Below are 24,091 nucleotides of genomic sequence, written 5' to 3'. Positions count from 1 at the left end.
CCTGCTGCCAGGCCATTTTTGTTGAACTTTCTCTATCAGTTCATATTCTGGATACCCATCACAATAAGTCATTTACTCACTTGGTTATTCGATGTGCATGTGCTCAGATTTTGTCAGTGATGAAATCTTTCAATGCAATTACAAGTGTACCAGTCCATTCATGTTCTCCCTCCCTCCCCAGGCTTTCAGATGAACTAAGATGGGGATTCACTAAAGTAATGTTTTATGATAGGAATAAGAGTGATCAGCTGGAGGATAAGAGGCTTCGAAAGAGAATGTATTGCATTTGTAGTATATGTTGTTTAAAAAAAAAAAAAAAAGTCCTTCTGTTAAGAGTCTGTCGTACATTTGAAAATTTAGAGTTGGTCAGCCTAGTAAGAAAGAGCCCTCGCCATAGTTGCATGATAATGGGAAAAGGCCTTTAATTCCCAACTTAACAGGATAAGTTGCACCTTTGGGGACAAAGCCGTTAGCCTCAGGAATGTTCAGTTTTGCTTGCCGGTTAGCAGCAAGATTTCTGAATAACACTGTAAACCTGTTTGTGCTTGTATTTCGCATTCTATTCAGAAATTAGAAATTTATTTTGTGTTGAGTGGTACACTGAAGGGTAGCGAATATTTGTTGCCTGATAGCCTACATCTAGATTAGGAACATAATCGTATGAAGCTGACTAGGGTGGTGTATCAGGCTATGGATTCAGAAAAAGTAATGAAATTCCTTACCACTGAAAACAAAAATATAATCTATCAGAAAACGGACTGGCACCCTCATCTTTAAGCGTGCAGAGGTAGTGTGAATGTTGAAATTTGCACCTTTGAGTTTCGACTCAATCATTCGAGTTGGTCGAATTGAAGTTTTGTCACATTCAAAATGGCTGCCAAAGTCGCAGTTTCATTTGGTCGAGTGTAACCTCCAATTCATTGTCTAAGAGTGTGACCAAAAAATGATGTTTAATAACCCAGTGGTCTGAAATAAAAGGCTTCTACTACAATTTGTTTTAGAAAGAGTGCGATCTGCATTAATACTTGATATTTTTATGGTCCCCCACGCGTATGTTTTCAAATTTGTTGTCTGGCGTTTTACACACCTTTCAGTGCACTATTTTATAATCCCCAGCAGAAAAGGTTTTCATATTTGTTCTCTTGTGTTTTTTCACACCTTTTAATATTCTCATCATAAATGGTAGACATAGTTTCACTGTACCCGTGGATACACAACGTAAAATGCCTTCATGTTAGAAAAAATCGTATCTAGCGTTTCCATATCCCTCTTGGATAGATTTTATTCATGTATTCAGCAGTATGTTTTCTTGCTTAATATGTTCTTTTTCTTTGCCCCCTGCAGAAATGTCTTAACGAGGTTTCACTGTATTTATATTTGAGTTTTAGTTAAACATTTTTAAAGGTTATTTCATTCCCTTTTGTCCCCCCTTCGAGATCACATTCTCCATTAAGTTTGGTATTTTTTCATGACTGCGGCATCGAAACATGCTTGGTATAAATCTAGGTACCCTTGGTCTTTGTTCCCTTACACTTATAACCTTCAAACTCCCTGTATCATTCACCTTCGACCTCCACTGCCCAATACCCTTGACCAACACTTTCACTGTACTCTGTAGTTTGCTTCTTTTTGGAGGCCAATGCTTGAAGTTTTTCTTGCTCTTGACAACTCTATTGCTGTCCGTTATTGTGCTTCTTACATTACAGCAACACTACTGTATTTGAGGCTGGGCCGAGTAGTGTTACTAATAATAGCAAGTTAAGCTATTATCTATTCCAATATATCTTATTATCGCACGACACCAACCACGACAGTAGTAATACACTTTATGTGGCAACCCATAAATTGGGAAGTATGAATGAATGAATAAATAAATGAATAAATAGTTATACTTGGGCTTTATTCCTAACAATGGACTGATGCGTTCGCCTCTCTGCCACCAAGCGTGCAATCAGTGCACACTCTCAGACTCTCTGCAAATACAATGTATACAATACAATCTTACCTTATAACAGATGATGGAAGATTTATTCGAAGATTGTTCAATATTTTCACAAATTCTGTCTAGCTTTCTCCCTGTTAAAACTGTCCATTTGTGCTTGCGCTTGTTTTCCACTCAGCCAGAACTGTCAAATTTATTTACAATATTTTGAATTGCTAGAAGGTGGCACCTCACCAGGGAAGTTCTAAACAGAATTCAATGTGCACCCAACAAGCTGAATCTTATTTAAAGTACCTTTTTTACACATGAAGAAGCGCTGCTGTAAAGAAAGCATCTTTGCAAATTAACAATACAGGGCTTTGACCTTCAACTGAGCACTCCTTGACTGAACACTCACCATCGTAGGCTACAGACAAGCTTTCAAGGACAGAAGCAGTGCTACTGTGCGCCTGGCAGCGGCAAAGGAAAAAGCGCTGTCAAGGTCAAGAGTTAAAAACAAAGCCCTGTACTTTAAATTTCATATTTAATGGCTGATGATGTCTGAGCAAAGCTGAAACATGTACCACTGTCATTGTAAAAAATCTCAAGATCCATTGGATAGATTTTGATGCGGTTTTCACCATTCTATTAAGCACTTCTCAAGACATGTTTGTTTACAGAAACATTCATCTATGGCCAAAGGAAGTCAAGCAGTAACAATAAACAACTTCTTTTGTTTCTGTTTAGTTTTTTCCTTTTTTACCTTTCTGCAACACACGTTTCTTTCCATCTTCAACTTTTTTCCGTTCTTCTATCCTGTTAGTCTTTCATTGCACTGTATTTTTTCATTTTATTATATTTTATTTTTATTTATTATTTCTTCTACCACATTTGTCCTTGATACAAATTTCCATAAGGTACAACGTTTGGAAAAGCTCACGCCAATAGTAACAAAATGATTTTAATGTGTATTCCAACAAATAATTTTAAGACATTCAACAATTTTAACAGATTGTAAATGTATTTATACATGAGACTAACTAGTGACATTGTATTTCAAATATTAGAACTCAAACACAACAAATAGTTATATTGTTTTTAATGAGACGACGTAATATATAAAGCTTTATATTTTAAGAGAATTTTAATAGTTTATTATGGTTAAGTTTGTTAACAGCAAACAATAAGTGTAAGTTTCTAGAACAATGTTACTGGTTTTAACCTTGTTAAGAATGTTTATAGCTGAAGATGTTCAAAATTTGAACAAAACATATCCTATGTTTTTAATAATTTAGCAATAAAATAAGGATGAGATCCTAATTTTGTAATTGCTTTTCATGTATTGAACAGGTGGAAATCAAAGTTTTATTGTTCTCCTTTAACCAAATTGTCCTGCCAATTTGTGTTTGCACACAACTACAACATTCCTTGTACATTGCCACGATCATTTTTATTAATCCCTGTCCAATTCCTTTTTGCACCAGACTGTCCCAAACTTTAGTCCTGGGGACACTGTCATATGCCTTTTCAATGACAATGAATGTCATCACCATATCATTCCCATACTCCCATTTTCCTCTGCAAATAACCTCAGCCTTTGTGGGTGAGGTTAAATCTATATAAATAAAATCGTAACGACCGTGTGTCTGTACATTGATTATTTTGGCAAAATTTCCGTACAGTTATCCGTTTCAGGTGTAATAATGACCACCTGCATAATTTTTAGCTTTGGTGTCTGTTTGTTTGTCTGTCCTTCTATAACTTGAAAACTACTGGATATATTTGCACCAAACTTCATATTTAGAATCCACCTATCCTTGGGTTTCTCTAAATCCCTGAACTGAGTGGGGATTTTTATGAAACCGAAACTGTGATTTTGCACTCCCTCAAAGTATACACAACCGAACTTAATGGAAATCTACCTGCCTTAATGAACCTGACTGGAAACTGATCAAACTGTTCGGAAATCCAATTCTAATTTCTTTTTCTCATGTGCATTTTTCAACAGGAGGATTAATAAGGGAGATAACATGAAAGGTCGGTTTTCAGGCTAAGTCTAGCGGACGTAGCCCGAAAGGTGTTATACATGGAGCAGATTCCTTATCTATCTAGATAAATCATATCGTAATGACCGTGTCTATTTTGGCGAAATTTTCGTACAGCTTTCCGTTTGAGGGGTAATAATGACCACCTGCATATTTTTTAGCTATAGTTTCCTGGAAGTCCTAAATCCCCCCCCCCCCCCCCCCGCACAAAATCAAGATTGCCTCACAATCTGCCACACAAGCTGAAAAATTGAAATTAAGCAAATTTATACGTTTTAGCCGGTAACCTACGGAAAACTTCCAAGATATTTAAATATTTCACTTTTTATGCCAAATAATATCGAAATATAGGCAATTTAATGACGGTGCAGACCTTCGTTTCGAGGTATTTCGTGGCTAAACGGTAAGTCCTATCACAAAATGGATGGCACGATCTCCGTTCTATTTCGAGTGATCTACAACTTTGGTCCTGTGATATTTCGTTGTCTCTCTCTCTCTCTCTCCCTTATAGGGTAGATTTGGCTGTATATTTCGATGGTTCGTAAATTTTGTGCTTTTTAGTCATGAATTACTTAGTTTGACACACTTATAGGAAAGGCAGAGTCATTGAAATTGGCACGCACATTCACACGACCAATGGCTATATGCGAACCCAATTTCATGATTCTAGCTTCCACATAAGTATGTGAAAAATAATATAAAATGATGAAAATGTACCCAAATTTCACCCTATTCAAATATCGTAACTCAATCGAACCCATAAATATGTGAGATACGAGAAAATGTTTTAACACCAAACATGTAGAGCGATAAAAGGGACGTCTGAGGGTGCAAACCGTTTGTTGGTATGATGTACCGTTTAGGAGCAGTAAATCTCGAAATGAAGGTTTGCACTTTCAAACGTGCCCATGCTTATCTGTCATCTATATAAATATAATCGCAATGACCGTCTGTCTATACATTGGCTATTTTGGCGGAATTTCCGTACAGTTATACGTTTCAGTTGTAATAATGACCATCTGCATATTTCTTAACTTTGGTGTCTGTTTGTCGGTTTGATTGTATGAGCTTTTATAACTTGAAAACTACTGAATATATTTCTACCAAACTTGATATTTAGAATCCACCTGTCCTTGTGTAGATTTTAGGGCCAATATTATTTCTGAATACCTAAATTTACTGGGGGTTTGTCCGAAACCGGAACCATGATTTTGCACTTCCTCAAAATATGCACATCCAAAATTAATTGAAATCTACAATCGTTAATGGAAATCCATTTCTAGAACTTTTGTTCTCATGTGAATTTTTCGACAGGAGGATTAATAAGTGAGATATCATGAACGGTTCGTTTTGCAGGTTAAGTCCAGCGGACGCAGCCAAAATGTGTTGTATGTGGAGCAGATTCCTTCTCTATCTATATAAATAAAATCGTAACGACTGTGTGTGCCTGTACATTGACTATTTTGGTAAAATTTTCGTAATGATATCCGTTTGAAGGGTAATAATGATCGTCTGCATATTTTTTGGTTTAATTTCCTGAAAGTCATAATTTTTACCCTCTTACCCAAAATCCAGATTGCACCATAATCTGCCAGACAAGCAAGAAAATTGAAATTTGGCAAAATAATACATTTCAGCCTGTAATGAACGAAAAACTTCACAGATCTTTAATTTTTTCATTTTTTATCCCTGAAGAATAACAAAATATGGAAGCAATTTTAATGATGGTGCAGACCTTCGTTTCGAGGTATTTCGTGGGATAAACGGGAAGTCCTATCACATAACGGATGGCACAATCTTAGTTGAATTAGGAGTGATCTTCAAACTTGGTCTTATGACTTTTTGTCGTATCTGTATCGCTTATACGTTAGATTTGTCTCTATTTCTCGATTTTAAGTAAATATGGACTCTCTACCTATATAATTCATACTTTCAATCACTTACAGGAAAGATAGTATGATCAAACTCTACACGAACATTGGCCCACCCAGTACCCATATGTGAGCCAAACGCTATGTCACATAATTATCCGAAAAGTAATGCAATGTAAGATAATCTTAAACAAATTTCAACCTATTCAACGTTTCTGACTCAATCTGACCCATGAATAGATGAGATGCGAGAAAATATCATTGGACCAGCCATTTAGATCGCTATATACTGCGCCTTACGGTACAATCCTTTGTCAATATGACGTACCGTTTAGCAGCAGTTAATCTGTAAATGAAGGTCTGCAATATTGTAAATATGCATATACTTTCGTATGTCCATCTATATATATTCATTGATGTCGATTTGTAGCGATCGAGAAAGGGTGTGTCTGCTATTGTAATCAGTACTCCATACACCGACTTTGACTGCTGGCAGTAGGAATGGGGTCCTTCTCCAACTCCTGTGTAACTGGCATTAGTAAGGAGGGCCTACCATTTTAATGAATAATTCACTTCTCAATTTGTCTTGCAAGGCAAGGGATTATGCAGTTTTGTTCGAAAGTCCCCTACTCTATTGTGTTTGGCTCTAGGCCAGGGTGCCCGCCATTATAAAACAAATGTTCCAATCTAAAATTTGACTAGCATTAGGCATAGTGGCCTGCTATTTTAATGGAAACTCACCAACTCTGTATGACTAGAAGTAAGCTAGCTGGCAGCAGTGAAAAGTGCCTGTCATTAAAATGATAATTGCACAACTCAATTTTGACTGGTGGTAGGGAAGTTGCCTGCTATTATAATAAAAACTACTCAACTGTAATCTGTCTGAAAGTAGGAAATGGGTCTGCCATTGTAAATAAAACTCCCCAAATCAACTGTGACTGCGCAGTAGGCAATGGGGCCTGCAATTATAATGTAGATTTGCCAACTCGATTGTGAATGGCAGTAGGCAAGTGAGCCTGCCGTTATCATCACAACTCCGCAACCCTCACTTTACATTGGAAACAACGTATGGGGACCTCCCCATGCTGTTTCTCGGATAAGGCTAAGAGACATGCAATTTTAAAACAATCTCATTTACTGCACGCACAGTCTTTACGTCGATATCAGTATACAATGTAGAATACCATAGCAAAGCACGGGTACATTTGCTAGTCAAATATAAAATTGCACTGCTCTTATGGAATAATTTTCGGGACTTCAAATTTCTTCCGTTAAATGCGGGTTTACTCTAAATTGAGGTCAAGCTAAATCGGTATATATAAGATAGATGTGTCAGTAGTGTGAAGACCAAGATATTAGGAACACATAGTTTGATGTGAAAGCAAAACTGAAGGGAAACAGAGGATGGGAAGGAACACAGCAAAGGACGTACTGCTTCCAGATGACATAGTGCTAGGGGGAAGAAAATGAAATGGAAGAACAAGAACAAGTTAATGAAGAGAGTACAACAAGCAAATGGCTTTCATCAGAATGTGAGGGGTATGGAATTAAGAAGTTATAAGGAAATGCAATGTTCTGTTTTTAACCTATTAAGTACCAATGTTAACATATGTAGAAATAGATGGGAAAAAAGACGAAAGATTCAGCCATATAAAACAGTTAAATAAAGAATGGATACAAAATAAACTACAGAACTACAAATGAAAGGAAAGTGAGGTCAAGGAAGACTCAGATTCTAATGTATCAACTTGGTTAACAAATACAGTAACATATGACAATGGAATCTGATACAGAACATATTGACTGAGGAATGCCTGACCAGGCTGCATCTGGACAAAGGGAAATTATGATGGATTGATTCAAATTATGAAGAGCATCCTAATATAGGTCAGCTGAGTTTGTCAATTCAGACCCATTGCAACAATGAAGTAAGTCCTGATGTTACCACAAAGACGCACACACAAAATGCTGTCAATTGTGTACAACTGTATCACGAGAAAATGGGTAAATAGAATTTAATGAAAATCGGTATGTGAAGTTGGAGAATAAGGAACTACAGTCTGCGCTGTAAATAATTTTATAAGAAGCCCTAATATCACAGAGTCAAAAGAGAACTAAATGTGAAGGACTATAATATAGAAAGCTCATAAAATGGATCAACAATAGCATTACACTGACTATTGTTTGTTGTGATATGCTTTGTATCTCCTGTTGTCGCTCATCTCCGATAGATAGGATTATTGCTGCGTACCGAGTATTTTTTAAAATTGCTTTACGTCGCACCGACACAGATAGGTCTTATGGCGATGATGTGATATAGGAAAGGGCTAGGAGTGTGAAGGAAGCGGCCTTGATTTTAAGGTAGAGCCCCAGCATTTGCCTGGTGTGAAAATCGGAAACTATGGAATATCATCTTCAGGGCCTCCGACAGTGGGGTTCGAATCCACTATCTCCCGGATACAAGCTCGCAACTGCACGCCCCTAACCACATGGCCAACTCGCCTGGTTGTACCGGTGTAACAGCCTGCCTGAATATCGGCGGGAATTAGATGGGGAGTTAGATAACTTTCTTCTTTAGCACGCCATTCCTCTGGTTCATAATTTTCTGCTACTACTGGTACATAACACACTGGTTCATCATAGCATTCGAGCTATTCAATCCCTACTCTGAGGCACTGATTGGAATGAGCAGTGTGCATATTTAATGGAATAATGGCAGAAGAGTGCAGTTTTCCATTTGATCGAGTATTTTATATGATAACATTGCTCTTAATCGCTACATTCCTACTGACGTTTTTGTAATGACCTATGTTGACTTCAGTTAGGAAAACCAAACCTTCAGTCTTTCTGAGAATCCCGTAGCGAAGCAGGGGTACGTCAGCTGGTCATATAGACAGGTAATAATAAATTATATACTATTAATTATGTCTTCTTATATTAAATAAACTCATATTAACGAACACACAGCAGATGTTTCATGACATAACCTCACATACAACGCACAAATAATAAGACCACGATTTATATCAAATAAAGTCCAGACATAACTACATAAATAATAATAATATTAATTGATGTAAACAGCTTCATAGCCATACCTCACAAATAATAATAATAATAATAATAATAATAATAATAATAATAATAACAATAACAACAACAACAATACTCATCTCTAACCCATGGGTTAGAGAATATTGTTTCCAAGTTATACTAGTCCATTACACTTGCATCAGTCCTTATGATCCAAACGAGACCACAGTAATTATTTCACGTACTGTATATTACTTTTAATGATCATTCAATAGAAACTACCAAAAGATAATGATCACACAGTTAAGTTACCTTTTCCAGTCCTTGGGTCTTGACCAGGTACTCCCTTCCTGGGAGAAAAGCACACACTCTCCTGTCGAAGGAGAGGAGGACGTCGTGACTTCTCCTCAATACTGCCCCCAGTCTGCTGCAGCTTCCCAAATAGCAGCAGTTCTTCATAAATTTTACCTAGAGAAAAGTTGTTGGTTGCATTAGTGCATATTATGTTCAAGAAAATTATTTCTGTATTATCATTAGACATCAGATATACAGTATATGCATGCATTCCTATACAGAGGTCAGAAAACAGTCAACAAGCACACTAAGTGAATCACAAAATTTTATTTTATATCTGTGTATATTTTGGAGGTTAGTGCATATATCCCAACTTCAGGATTAATTTTGAATATGTTTAGACTCATGATTATTATACATATTTAAACTTTTTGCAAACATTCACATTAAAATTATCATATCCTTGCCAATAGAAACATTATTGAAGACAAAAATTCCTTGAATGGAGTAACTACTGTAACTGTGCTGTCATTCAAAGGAAAATGCAGCTGGAAAAAACAGCGACTGCCACTTCTTTTCTACACTTCTGAGAATCCACTAATTGGTGACTGTGTGGGGACAGTGCAGATAAACCACTAGCTGAGTAGCCCTTGACTTAATTGTGAAATTTTGAAGAGGAAATGGAATGTGAACCTTTCTTGGAAGGGTGGTGGCACATATGCAACGAAATAACTTGCTGGACAAAATGCTACGGTAATAATTTTGAAGTTTTTGTACTCATACCTCAGAGAGAGATATTTATTGGTTTGTTGAGGTGGAGTGGCCTAATGAGCTGTAGGAAGACCCAACGAACTATAGGAAATGGCTTCAAATCAGTTATTGGTTTTTTTGCTTAGCAGATGTATTCATTCAATAAGCAGTCAAAAAAAGGGTGTCAAATTTCTCCTCCCCAAGGGTCTGGTACCGTGATGTGGTGGGGAGGCTTGCATGCCTCAGTGATCCCGAGAGCAATGCCGGCAGGAGCTTTGACTCCTGGCAGGGTCATTCTAGCCAATAAGGTCGAGGGTAACGGGCCAGACTAAATGACAGACCAGCAGCTGTAGGTCCTGAAGGAAGAGAATGTCTCAGGGAGTATGGAATGAGAATATTGTCAGTCCTGAAGTCGCCGCATGGCGAGGACAGGCACCAAAAGAGACCAAACCCCTTATGCCCTATAGGTACTGTGGGCTCATACCTCATATGCCCTAAATTATTTCATGAAAGTTAAAAACGAGAGATATACCAGACTGCTATACCCAATGACAACATGCCGAAGAGAAAGGCTTATGAGGTTTGCAACAAGGAATGGACAAGGAATAGCTGAGAAAGAGAATTCGAGAGAGCAAAACTTGTAGTATTGGCACTGACAGACAAAAAATTGGCAAGGGTGGAAACAATGGTGAAAGATCATGTACTCATTTACAGTAGAGTTAACGAAAGACTAAGAGCCAAATCAGGAGTAGCACTGCTGGTCCACAAGAACTTCAGAAACAAGATTCAGGAATGGAAATTCCACACGGATAGGATCCTCACTGACAGCATGCAATTAGATTCAGGGGCAGAGATGACTTCCTTTATTGTGGTATATGGAGGGAATGACGTAAGGAAGAAAGAGAAAGAGGTTCCACGAAGAGCTCCAGAATGTAGTGGACGACACTCGAGTGGAAATCATTGTAATAGGAGATCTCAACGGCAGAGATGGAAACCAGCCAGAGGGGAATGGTGGAGCTGTTGGCTGGCACAGCGAAATGTGGTTAACAACAATGGTGAGAGGATTGTTGATTTCTGCGTTGGTAATAACCTTGCTGCAATGAACATATTCCCATATAAGATGATACATATGTACACGAGGGAGGAACCCAATTGAGATGAATGCTCCATCATAGAAGTTATATAGAGTATTGAAGAACATGAGAAAGGAGAAACAATGCCCTTTAAGGTTCGTAGAAGAAGGTAAGAAAGGGAAAATCTTAACAGAAGAGAAAGAAATAATGGAGAGATGGAAAGAATATTTCAATGATTTACTGAATGAAAATGAGAATGAAAGCAGTCCTCGGGCAAGTGAGGAAAGAGAGATGGGGAAAGAAGGGCAACAAGAAAAAGGAGAAAAATTAAGGATAAAAGAAATGCAGCTGGCTATTAAATAACTAAAGAATGGAAATATTATGGTGGATGCATGGAGAACAAAGCAAGTACCTAGGGATTGGGAAGTAGGTGTCATCATCCCCATCTTTAAGAAAGGAGACAGTCAGAGACATCATGGCATATCTTTGTTATCGATGCCTGAAGACTAGATTGAGAAAGGAGGTTGAGGCTAAACTTGAAGAAGCCCAGTGTGGTTTCTGCTCAGACAGAAGCATGCAGGATCTCATATTAAATTAAAGTTTATAAGTTTCGTGTTCCGTATTGATGACAATATAATTATTGTAGACAAATGAGGTAATCCACCTAAACAATACTGTATAAAATTAGTACTTCAATTTATTTTAATCATGGTACTAGTTTCAGCCTATTGATATTAGGCCATCATCAGACATAAAATATTAAAACACTTAAAAAACTAATAAGCCACACAACAAAAATAGATAGTATAATACTGAAAGTAGTTCTGATCTAATATTCAATATCCACTAAAATAAGTTGCTGTCTTGAGGATATAATACAACACTTGAAAATTATTATGATTTGTTGGTATACTTCAATACTGTAAATATAAATCACTGTCTTGAAGACCTAGAAATAATTTGTTGAACACGTGTATAAAATTAAAAGAAATTGGTCAAAAATTAAGGTAGAATAGATTGAATTAGATACTGTATATTCTACCTTAATTTTTCACCTTCTTCTTAGAGTAATTCAGTCTAATTACTGGTTTGCCCCTGCAATGAGTCTCTTCAAATTGCTCTTAATTTTATAGAAGTGTTTAACAAATTATTTATAGATCTTCAGCACAGTGATTTATATTTGTTGAAGGATACCAACAGATCAGAAGAATTGTCAAGTGTTGTGTTATATCCTCAAGACAGTGACTTATTTTAGTGGATAATGAATATTAGATCAGAACTATTTTCAAGTATTATGCTATCTATTTTTGTTATATGAATGGCCAATTAGTTTTTTAAGTGTTTAATATCTTTTGGCTGATGATGGCTTAATATCAATAGGCCAAGACTAGTACCATGCTTAAAAAACAAATTGAAGAACCAATTTTATATTGTAATAATAATGTTATTGGCTTTATGTCCCACTAACTACTTTTACTTTGAAGATACAGAGGTGCCAGAATTTAGTCCCACAGGAGTTCTTTTATGTGCCAGTAAATCTACCAACATGAGGCTGACGTATTTGAACACCTTCAAATACCACCGGCCTGAGCCAGGATTGAACCTGCCAAGTTGGGGATACAAGGCCAGTGCCTCAACCGTCTCAGCCACTTAGCGTGGCAATTTTGTATTGTATTGTTTAGGTGGATTACTTCATTTGTCTACAATAATCAGATCTCGTATTTATGATTAGGATGTTCAGTGCAAAATTACTGGAGAAGAACAAGACCCTTCATGCTGCCTTTATTGACCTGAAACAAGCATTTGGCCAAATCCCGAGGTCTAAATTCCAAAAAGCCCTAAAGAAGTATGGAGTCAGCAAGACACTCTGCAGTTCTGCCAGGGTTCTCTATATGAACTGCCGGAATTATGTGCGGACAGGAAATTAGAGGTCTGCTGAGTTCACTTCAAGAGAAGGAGTCTGGCAAGGCTATAGTCTTAGTCCTCCTCTTTTCATCACGTACTACAACCATATTATATAGTTATGTCACAAGAGAAGCAAAAGCAAGAAGTTGACAGAAATTATCACATGCAGCCAGTACGACTTTCTAAGCTGGTATTTGCTGATGACTTGATTGCTATTGCCTCCAGTGAACAAAACCTACAGCACATCAATGTTGATGTATCCACAATGACGCACACAAAATGTTGTCAACTTGTGTACACGGATTTATTTACAATTATTTACAAATTACCGTATAATCTCGAATGCCACCCGCAGGTTTTTTTTTTTCGAAAATATCGCTTCCAAAATTGGGTGCAATCTTATTTAAAATTTTGGGAAATTTATCTTTCAGAATGCGCGTAAATCGGACTTGGCAACAATGCTCTCTCCGCTCTCAGTATACGCTACTTCGCGCTTTGCGCCAGTCTCACGCACGTTCTCGGAGTATCAACATGAATTCCACAAAGCGTTCGCGATCTTTTACTACGAGTGAGAAACTGAAAGTAGTTTGGGAAGCCAAAATTATTGGAAATCGTGCCGCTGGTAGGAAATACGATACTGACGAGTCGTGCATTCGCAATTGGAGAAAAAAGAAAAATGTGCTATTAACATGTAGTGGTGATCGTAGAGTTTTTCGTGGACTGAGTGTACAGTTTCCAGAAAAAAAGAAGAAAAACAAACCTATAAATATGTGACAGAAAGGCTGGAATTGGGATATGGTGTGTTAATCGAAATGTGTCAGTCTCTCCGACAGAACCAAATGGCTGCCGTACGTTGTTCTCAAGCGAAAGACGCTTCCTAAAAATCTACCCGCTGGTGTTCTCGTCAGATCTCAGAACTCCGGCTAGATGGACAGTTCGCTTGTGGAAGACTGGGTAAAGTGTGTCTGGCAACGTCGCCCTGGTGCATTATTGGGACAAAAGAGCTTGCTTGTTCTCGACAGTCACCGCGGCCACACAACAAACGCTGTGAAGAAACATATCAAGGATGGGAAAACCGACCTAGCAGTCATTCCGGGCGGGATGACATCTATGCTACAGCTGCTAGATGTCTGCGTGAACCGTCCATTTAAAGCAGCCTTGAAACAGCTCTATACAGAATGGATGGTTGCTGATCATCACACACTGACGCCAACTGGTCGCATTCAGCGCCCGGAAGTTCAGCTGCTGTATTCGTGGATTTTGATGGCATAGAATCGTATCCCTGGAGACCTCATACGGAAGAGCTTCAGGAAATGTAGCATTTCTAATGCTATGGATGGCAGCGATGACAACATTTTGTGGGAAGGTGATGGTGATGAAAGTTCCAAAGTTGGTACTAATGACGATTATGATGATGAATGAACTTGTTGGATATCGTTCTGGTAATGTTTGTTTACTTTTATTTGTATTTTCTAATCATTTGATGTGTGTTAGTAAAGATTGTAAATAATTTTGACTTCACCATTTTTTAAAATTTTGTTCTTTCAAAATAAGGGTGCGGGTCTTATTCGGTGGTGGGTGATATTCGAGATTATATGGTAAATGCACATAACCTTAATCACTGTATCACAAACAAAACACTTCACACCGTGAACATCAACAAGCCGGTATTTTAACAATTGCCTATCACAGCACCTGGAGGTTGTAACCTAAAAACACAGTTGAAACAGTTGATTACCGACTGTCTACATTGGCATGTTAGCCTAACCACAACACGTGTTCACCAGTGAAACTCCTACTAAACAATAACTTGTCTCTACCTTTAAGACCACCTCTTTATATAGGTGCCTAGCCGGGCTTCTAGAAAGATACGTTACAAAAATACGTTCTCGTAAATTCTCGAGTGCCTAACAACATGGTTATAATGTACAGAATATTTTACCATCATCTCATCTGATCTGGAGCCCTTCTGGACGTTACAGTGTGTTTTACAAGTCTGTAGCGGATTACACATTATATAAAAGTAATAATAAATTATATAATATTCATTTATAGGTATTTACATTAACTGAGCTCATAAAATATTTATGTACTGCACATGTTTCATGAAATAACCTCACAAACAACGCGATCGTATCATATGTACATATGATCTAATAATACTAACTGGATGTAAACACTTCAAAGCCATACATTACAAGTCATAATAATGATGATGATAATAATAATAATAATAATAATAATAATAATAATAATAATAATAATTCGAGCTCGATACTTGCATTATTTACCCATGGGTGAGAGAATATTGTTTTCAAGTTACATCTGTTTATCACACTTGCTTCAACGTATGGGTGGAATAGTTGAAGAAAAAAGGCATGGAGGTGAATGTGGACAAGACAAAGACCAGGGTTATCAGAAATGAGGAGAGGTACAGTATCATAGTCGATGGTAATCTACTAGAGCAAGTCACCAAGTTTAAGTGTCTTGGCTCAATCATCAGCCCAGATGGGAAGATGGAGGAGGAAATAACAGAGAGAATAGAAACAGCTGGCCGACATGTTTAAACCTCAGGTGGATATAATTAGCCATCAAAATTTTCCCTATAGTCCCACTGATCATTAACAGTTGGTTCCTATCTTAACCCGTCTGTTAGGTCATCAGCCCAGAGGCTGGTTGGATCCTCAAATAGCATCACCAAAGGCTATGCAGTTATAGGGAAACCACAAAAACCAATGGCAGTACCAAAATGAGGCGTACTAGGCAAGATGAGGAGTGAGGTAGTTTGCCATTGCTTTCCTCACTGGGCCAGACAGTGCTATTGTAGCACAACTAACACTATGAGCAACACCTTTCATGACACTCAGACACACTGGTTGTGCTCTGAATGTCATTAATCAGCACCACCCATACCCCAGCAGCTTCCATATTGTCACAGCCATGGATGAGACTGGGACTTCAGTGGAAGCTACACTTTGCTCTGGCATGTGCCAAGAGATGGATGCGAAAGTACTGTAACCATCAAGAAATGACAGCAGGCAGATCTTAACCTACATAACTCAAAATTATTATTGAGAGTTACTGTTTTTGTACTTAAGTCTTCAATTACAAAAATAAACAATACTGTTTTTTTTAAGGATAGAAAATTGAAATACATTTCTATCTACTAGAATATATTATTTTAAAAACATACCTTGTTAAAAATGTTTTAATAAAAATATTTTTGTTTGCTTTTATAACTCAGAGCTGAAAATGTTTACCCATAATCAGCTTATACGTACTTGTTCTTTCCTTTAGCCTTTGAAGTTGTTCCATTGCCGAATGTACTCTATCTACATCAATCTCGTCAGCCATCAGGTCTCGAATTACAGAGGAAAACTGTTCGGAGTACATTCGGCAACCAGACAGATATTCATGTAGACCTGCCAACCCACCGTCTTCAAACTGGACAGAAAGACAAGCAAAAAAAAAACAATTTTTCTAGATTAAATCAAGAAATGTTAAAATAAGAATTTTATACCTAAGAGTAGGCTTTTGAGGGTCTACATATATACAAATTGCAAGGATTAAACTAGTGGTTTATCATCATCATATTCAACAATATCTGGGACTGCACTAGCTAACCTTGGCCATAGACTTCAGAAGACTGCGAACTTCCAACATAAGTTTGTGATGAGCGGAAAACAAACTTCTAACTGCTAAAACTTGCTTCTTTAAGTTCTCTTGGGTGTCAACTAAGGATTGCTGGTATTTTATTAACTGCTCTTGCAATGTCTTCACTTTATCTGAAATTTCACAAAAAAACACTCTACTTAATTACCAAAGTTTATGCATTCCTTTCTTCAAAAAACAAAAAAATACTAAAGCATCCTTCACCTACCTTCTTTTTTCTCTGTACAATTATGTCCAAAATACATAAATGATAAATGACATTCATAAAATCTGAGGAATTACAGTGATCATATATGACAATGACACATCCAAAAATGAATAGACATTTTAGCCTATATAATATTGTGTTTACCTTCAACATCTGCACGAAGTGTAGCCACTTACATTTAAATTTCTTCAAACAAACAATGAATTAAAATGGACCCCTCACTTCTGAGACCATGAGTTCAAAACACTTCCACAGAGTCACAAAATACATTTTATATATACAAAATATGAAATTAGTAAATAACAGTAGTCTTTAATCATCTGTATTCATCTTTATCTTTTTGTCTTTTCCTTTTTCCTTTGTTTTTCTGGCTTTCTTCTTAACCTGCACTTCCTGAATCAAGACTGAAGATCCCAATAAGTGTTGAAGCCCACCCTACTGATGAAGCTGGGAAGCAGAAACGAGCTCACTGGGGGATGAGAAGAATAATGATATTGGTTTTTACATCCCACTACCAATTTTACGGTTTTTGGTGACATCAAGGTGTCAAAATTTAGTTCTGCAGGAGTTCTTTCACATGCCAATAAATATACAAACATGAGGCTGACATATTTGAGCACCTTCAAATGCCACTGGACTGAGTCAGGATCAAAACTACCAAGTTGGGGTCAGAAGGCCAGTGCCTCAACCGTCTCAGCCACTCAGCCCAGGAAACTGAGAAGAAATAGATGTAGAACTCTGATTGATGAGGAAAGAGCCAATTTTTGTAGACAGTAGGGTATGGAGATGTGGAGTTTATCCTTGTCCTTTTGTGTTTTCTTTCTATTTCTTCCACTTCCCACACTGACCTGTCATCGTGTTTTTCCTGTTGTGTGTTCCTTTCATTGTTTCTGTCTTTATATGCCTAAATTTGAGGTTAGTCACATATTCTATTTATGGTAATAATCATATGGCCTCAGCTGCTGTGTGCAGTAATTTTTATTTGATGCTATCTAGGCTGCCTGAGTGTCAATTTTATTTATGCTAAGAAAATACTTCAAGGATTTTATTATATGACTACAGATCTGCCATGGCCTAGTCTATGCAGTATTGGTTAATGTATACACATACACTGAGAAGATAAAGTGAAAAGAGATTTACTCCACTTCACATACCAGATTCATCAAAATGCTCAACACAAACATGAGATAAGATTCCCACATAACGATCTTAGCAACATCTGTTATGGTCTTAAATAAGCAGACGAGCATTTGAATCAAAGTCTAAAACAAAAAAATGAGAGCCCCACAGAATGATCTTAGTGACATCTAGTCACTTATATCAAATATGCAGTAGTAACACGCATTAGTGTTTTATAATCAATGCCATCTATTGAATATCAACATTTTAAAGCCATTTTATATCTCTATAAGGGAGGAATTTCAACCATTTGTTTACTTTTTTAAAATCAGGAGTTCATACCCCAAGCTGGCTCAGTCAACTAGAAAATGAAACTCAGGAAAGTAAGGAATTTCGAGTTACCCAATTGCAACAGTCAAGTTTTAGGGAGGAAGGGGGTCTGAGATTGCTCTTGGTAAACTGTCAGAGTGTAGTAAATAAACAATTAAAATTCGGTACATTGATGGAATCTTATGAGACTGATGCGGTGATAGGAGTGGAATCGTGGTTAGAGAAGGGGTGGGTAATAGAGAAGTATTTCCTGAAGGGTACACAGTCTATCGTAGAGACCGAGGAGATAAAAAGGGAGGGTGTGTGTGTGTGTGTGTGTTTATTCTGGTGAAGGAAACTTATTGTTCACATGAATGGTTTACCGATGAAAGGGATGAAATATTAGGGATAAAATTAGTTTGTGATAATATGAAGGAGGACGGAATTACAGGAACATACAGGCCTGGAAGAGAGGAAAGAGACATGGAAATATTTGAGAAAATAATAGATTATACTCATAAAAACAATAATAATGATATGGTAATAATTGGGGGAGATCTAAACTTGCCTGAAGTTGAATGGAATGGAGCTGCAAGTGAAGCCCATGAACAGAAACTGGCAAATAAGTTAATTTGGGAGGGAGGATTTACACAAGTAGTACATGAACCGACTCGTCTCAATAACTTACTAGATGTATTCTTGGTTAAACCATGGGTAATTGTTGATAAAACTGAGGTAATTGAAGGAATAGGTGACCATAAGGCTGTAATAATGGATGTAGGACTGGTACCAAAAAGGCTTAATAAGAGGGTCACACAAGACAAGAAATTGTACAGAAAAACTAAAGTTGATGAATTTGGGACTTACCTTAAATCACAATTCAGTTGTTGGATAAGTGAAGGGAGTAATGTGGATACACTTTGGGCTAAATTTAAAGGAATCATTTGGGAAGGAGAGAAGAGATTTGTACCTGTTAAGAAGGGTAAAATGACCTCAGACCCTGTTTATTATACAAGGGAAAATAAGAAAATTAAAAAGAAAATGTAGAATAGTAAACAGGAAAATCAAAGAGGGTAGGGAGAGTAGAGAAACTAGGACTAATTGTTGTTTATTAATGAACAAAACAGGCGTTCAGCCCCGAGTACATGTTCACAATAATAATAAATAAATAAATACTAAATACTGCTACTGTACACCTTGGCCGTGCCATGAAGCCTATCAGATACTCCGGAAACGTGACCTCAAAAGTTAGGTCACCACGGTAGTCATCTTCCGTCTCTTCATGCCACGTCCAGCTACTCCCCTGTCTAATTCTAAATTCACACTTAAAACATCAATAACTAATAAAATTAATAAACGTAGTCCAACCTAAGCCACCCCTCTCCACCATTTACAAAATAAAATGAACAATAAAACAAAAAGACCTAACGCTACAGTTATAGATCAGACCTCCTCAGCCGGGCCTATATTTACATTCTATTGCTGGTGTTGCAACTCTCTGCTTGTTATCATTCACACGTACCCACTCATCACGCAAACCTTCATGCTTCAGCATTTTCATCACCTTTATTGTTCCCTGACCTACTCCAAAATAAGCTACAACAGCAACATTACACGATTGCATACCAAACCAGCCATCTTTCAGATTTTGCTTACTCTCACACATACACATAGACCGCTATGCCAACTTCTCTAATTACAATCTAGTTAACAGACATACTTCTACTCTCACCACATTTTAACAATGAATACCCCATCATCACAACATTTCAGCCTCCACAAATAAATACCCTAATAATAATAATAATAATAATAATAATAATAATAATAATAATAATAATAATAATAATAATAATAATAATAATAATAATAATAATAATAATAATAATAAACCACTCAGATCACCACAAAAAAAAGAAGAAGAAAAAAAAATTATCGTATCCCCTGGGCATGCCATAAGGCTCGTTTGGACACTCCGGAAACGTGAAACCCCTAAAGTAGAGCCACCACAGCAGTCATCCTCAGAGCCTCGTGCCATGCCCCTCATTCCGTAGAATTAACCCCCCAGAATCAATAGAGTAGAACTAAAAAAAAAAGAGAATCATAGTAATAATAATAATGAAAGTAATAATAATAGTAATAATAATAATTAAATACTCATACCAGACACCAGCCTCCACACATAAATACCATAATAATAATAATAATAATAATAATAATAATAATAATAATAATAATAAACCACTCAGTTCACCAAAAAAAAAGAAAAAGAAGCGAAAATTATCGTAGAGTAAAACTAAAAAAGAGAAACATAGTAATAATAATAATAATAATAATGAAAGTAATAATAATAGTAATAATAATAATCTATGTATAAGAGTATTATTCGTAACAGTCATTTGCTGTAGCAGTCTCTTACTCAATATTCAAGCATGCTCATCAAGTGTCCTTATTTCGTTCTGCGCTTTCGTCACTTTATTGTTACTGACCTACACCTAATCAATACTGCAAACAACACAAATACCAATCGCGCATATACCAACACCTCTCCAACCTCATATTTCTTTCTCCTCTCCATACAAACAAACCAAAATTTACAAAATGATGATAAACTCACCTCTCTCACACTATCACGTCAAATAAATAATTAGATGAATAAATAAATAAATAACTAAATATACAATACCCCCTACCCACATATAAAATAATAATAGTGATATCAATAATAATAATAATAATAATAATAATAATAATAATAATAATAATAATAATAATAATAATAAAATAATGGTAATACTCATAATAATAATAGTAATAATAATAATATTAATAATCAACTGGCCAACGGTAGATTTCCTCTATGAACCGTTTGCCTTACTTACAGTAAATAATAAACTTAAAATATCCATATGCGATCCCGGAGCACCCCATAATACCTATTCCACTCTCACATATACATATAGGTCCCTATGCACTACTTCTCTGAAATACACTATAATTAAAATACATCTTACCCTACACAAGTACTCTATATACCAATGTCCAAACCTTACCAACCATTCTCGCTTCTCATCTCTACTTTCAGTAACCAAACCACCTACTACTGTTTTTTACTTCTAGTAACTACCCCCCTCTCATATCCACTTGTACCCCACATTTCTGTCAGATCTCTGTTCCTGTATCTGGCCCTACTCTGGTCGAGGCTCCCCAAGTTTAACCTTGCCGTTACCTTTTTACCTTGCGCTTCTCTTACTTCACTGCATACACTTCCTTTACTTCCCTCTTCACTGCAAATAGCCCTATTCTCACTTCGCCTCTCTACCAGCACTTCTTCACTCCGAACACTGTTATTGGTCACTTGGCACTTCTCCCTGCCTCTCTTCACACGGTACACTGATACTTCTGGTATTTTGCCTATCATCTCCACTAATCGCTGCAGTAGAGAAACTAGAAAACAGCTAATGAGGGAACTGAATAGAGTGAAAAAGGAAGCAAAAGAGAATTATATGAATGGCATACTTCAAGAGGGTAATGACCACAAAGGAAAATGGAAAAAGCTGTATTCATATATCAGGAATCAAAAAGGAAAAGGAATCCAAATTCCTACAATGGTGGGAGAAGGGGGTGAACACTATTTAACAGATACTGAGAAAGCAAACCTATTTAGTAGGGAATTCAGAGATCCAGTAGATGATTGTCAGGAGTTGGAAACCAAAACAGAAGATAGAGAGGGAGAGCCACAGAGAGAAACAAGAAGCTTCTCATTCACAAACGATATTTTCAGAGAAATCCAACTGCTTCAGCAAGGAAAAGCAGCAGAAAGTGATCAAATTACTGGGGAGGTGTTAAAGACAATGGGGTGGTACATAGTGCCTTATTTAAAATTTCTCTTTGACTATGTCATAAATAATAGTGTGATACCAAAGGAATGGAAGGAATCTATAATAATACCAATTTATAAAGGAAAGGGTGATAAAGGAAACCAGAGAACTACAGACCAATCAGCCTGACCAGTTTAGTCTGTAAAATACTGGAGAGTTTAATATCAAAGTACATCAGAGGGATATATGATGATAAAAATTGGTTCATGAGGAGCCAGTATGGATTTAGAAAGAAATTTTCTTGTGAGGCACAACTGGTGGGATTTCAGAAGGACATATCAGATCAATTGGATTCAGGAGGCCAGTTAGATTGCATAGCCATAGATCTTGATCATAGAGTGGAACATGGAATATTATTAAAGAAATTGGAGGGAATAGGATTGGACGTAAGGGTTACACGTTGGATAAAAACATTTCTAAATTCAAGGGTTCAGAAAGTCAAAGTAGGAAATAATGTATCACAGGAAGAGAAAGTTTGGAAGGGAATTGCACAGGGTAGTATAATCGGTCCGTTACTTTTCTTAATGTACGTAAATGATTTAGGGAATAATATAACATCCAAAATCAGATTGTATGCAGATGACATAATTGTTTATAGCAAAATAAATAACATTGAGGATTGTTCAGAATTACAAAGGGACCTTGAGAATATCCAGCAATGGGTTGAAGAGAATAGTCTGAAGGTTAATGGAGGCAAATCAACTGTTACAACATTTACAAACAGGAGTTTTAAAACTGAATTTGAATATACTTTGGATGAGGTAGTTATCCCAAAAGATGGCAAGTGCAAATACTTAGGTGTGAGATTTGAAAGTAATTTGCGCTGGAAGGGTCACATGGATGACATTGTTGGGAAAGCATACAGATCGTTACATGTCATAATGGGGCTACTTAAAGGATGCAACAAAGATATAAAAGAGAAAAGTTAGTTAAGTATGGTTCGTCCATTATTGGAATATGCAAACAGTGTTTGCGATCCTCACCAAGAATACCTAATAAAAGAAATAGATAGTGTGCAGAGGAAAGCAGCAAGATTTGTAACAGGGGATTTCAGGAGAAAGAGTAGTGTATCAGAAATGTTAAAGGAACTTGGGTGGGAAACTTCAAGTAAGAGAAGGGAGAAAACTAGACTTATAGGATTATATAGAGCCTATACAGGAGAAGAAGCATGGGGAGATATCCGTGAGAGGCTTCAGTTGGAAAATAATTATATCGGCAGGACTGACCACAAATATAAAATTAGAAGGAATTTTAGCAGAAGCGATTGGGGTAAATTTTCATTCATTGGGAAGGGCGTGAAGGAGTGGAACAGTTTACCAGGGGTAGTGTTTGATCCTTTTCCAAAATCTGTACAGATAATATTCAAGAAGAGAATAAACAGCAACAGAGAAAATAAATGAAGTGTTAGAGGGCATTCGACCAGTGCAGGTTATTGTAAATAAAAAAAATGTGTGTGAATAAATTAATTCCATCCCCTGGTCTAAGGAGTTTCGACAGCCAAAGTAGGGGACTGCCTGTAGGGGTGAAGTACAGTGGGGACTTCGAGGGCCCTGGGACTGCTACGGTAGCTGTGAAGGCCCTTCAGGAACTCTGAAAAGTGGTGGCAAAAGGGGCTCTGGTTAAGACGCAGCAGGTCGTTATGCTACTTAGGATCCAGAACGGGTAAAAAAAAAAAAAAAGTAAATAAATAAATGCAATGTAAATATTAATCTTATACCAGTTGTATAGTATCATTTGAAGTAATTCCACATACTGTATATCAGTTGACTATATTTGTAAGTACTACAGGAGATATTATAAGTAGAATTTTGTAAACAATATAAATTTATTAAGGATGAGCTGTGTGCTTAATAGAAAAAAATGTTAGCGTAAATTGTATAATATTGTATTTTGGGAAAGTTTTATTCTCCTGTTAATTTAATATTTAGTGCTTGACAATAATGTATTTTAGTGTACCATTTGCCACCGAGGTAGACACCTCATTTGCAAATAAAGAGATTTTGATTTGAT

The 24,091-nt window shown here is 36.8% G+C and overlaps 1 protein-coding gene across 1 annotated transcript in view; it reads right to left on the bottom strand.

The window, feature by feature from the left end:
* The window catches only part of nonC (serine/threonine-protein kinase Smg1), a 794,437-nt gene that overhangs the window by 13,180 nt on the left and 757,166 nt on the right, over nt 1-24,091 (bottom strand). Inside the window, 3 exon segments of the mRNA XM_068225601.1 lie at nt 9,183-9,338; nt 16,174-16,336; nt 16,517-16,677. Of these exon segments, the coding sequence (XP_068081702.1) occupies nt 9,183-9,338; nt 16,174-16,336; nt 16,517-16,677 (480 nt within the window).

The sequence above is a fragment of the Anabrus simplex genome, chromosome 1, assembly GCF_040414725.1.
Source record: "Anabrus simplex isolate iqAnaSimp1 chromosome 1, ASM4041472v1, whole genome shotgun sequence".
Taxonomy (NCBI): Eukaryota; Metazoa; Arthropoda; class Insecta; order Orthoptera; family Tettigoniidae; genus Anabrus; species Anabrus simplex.
This window is presented reverse-complemented; position numbering and strand designations above follow the sequence as displayed.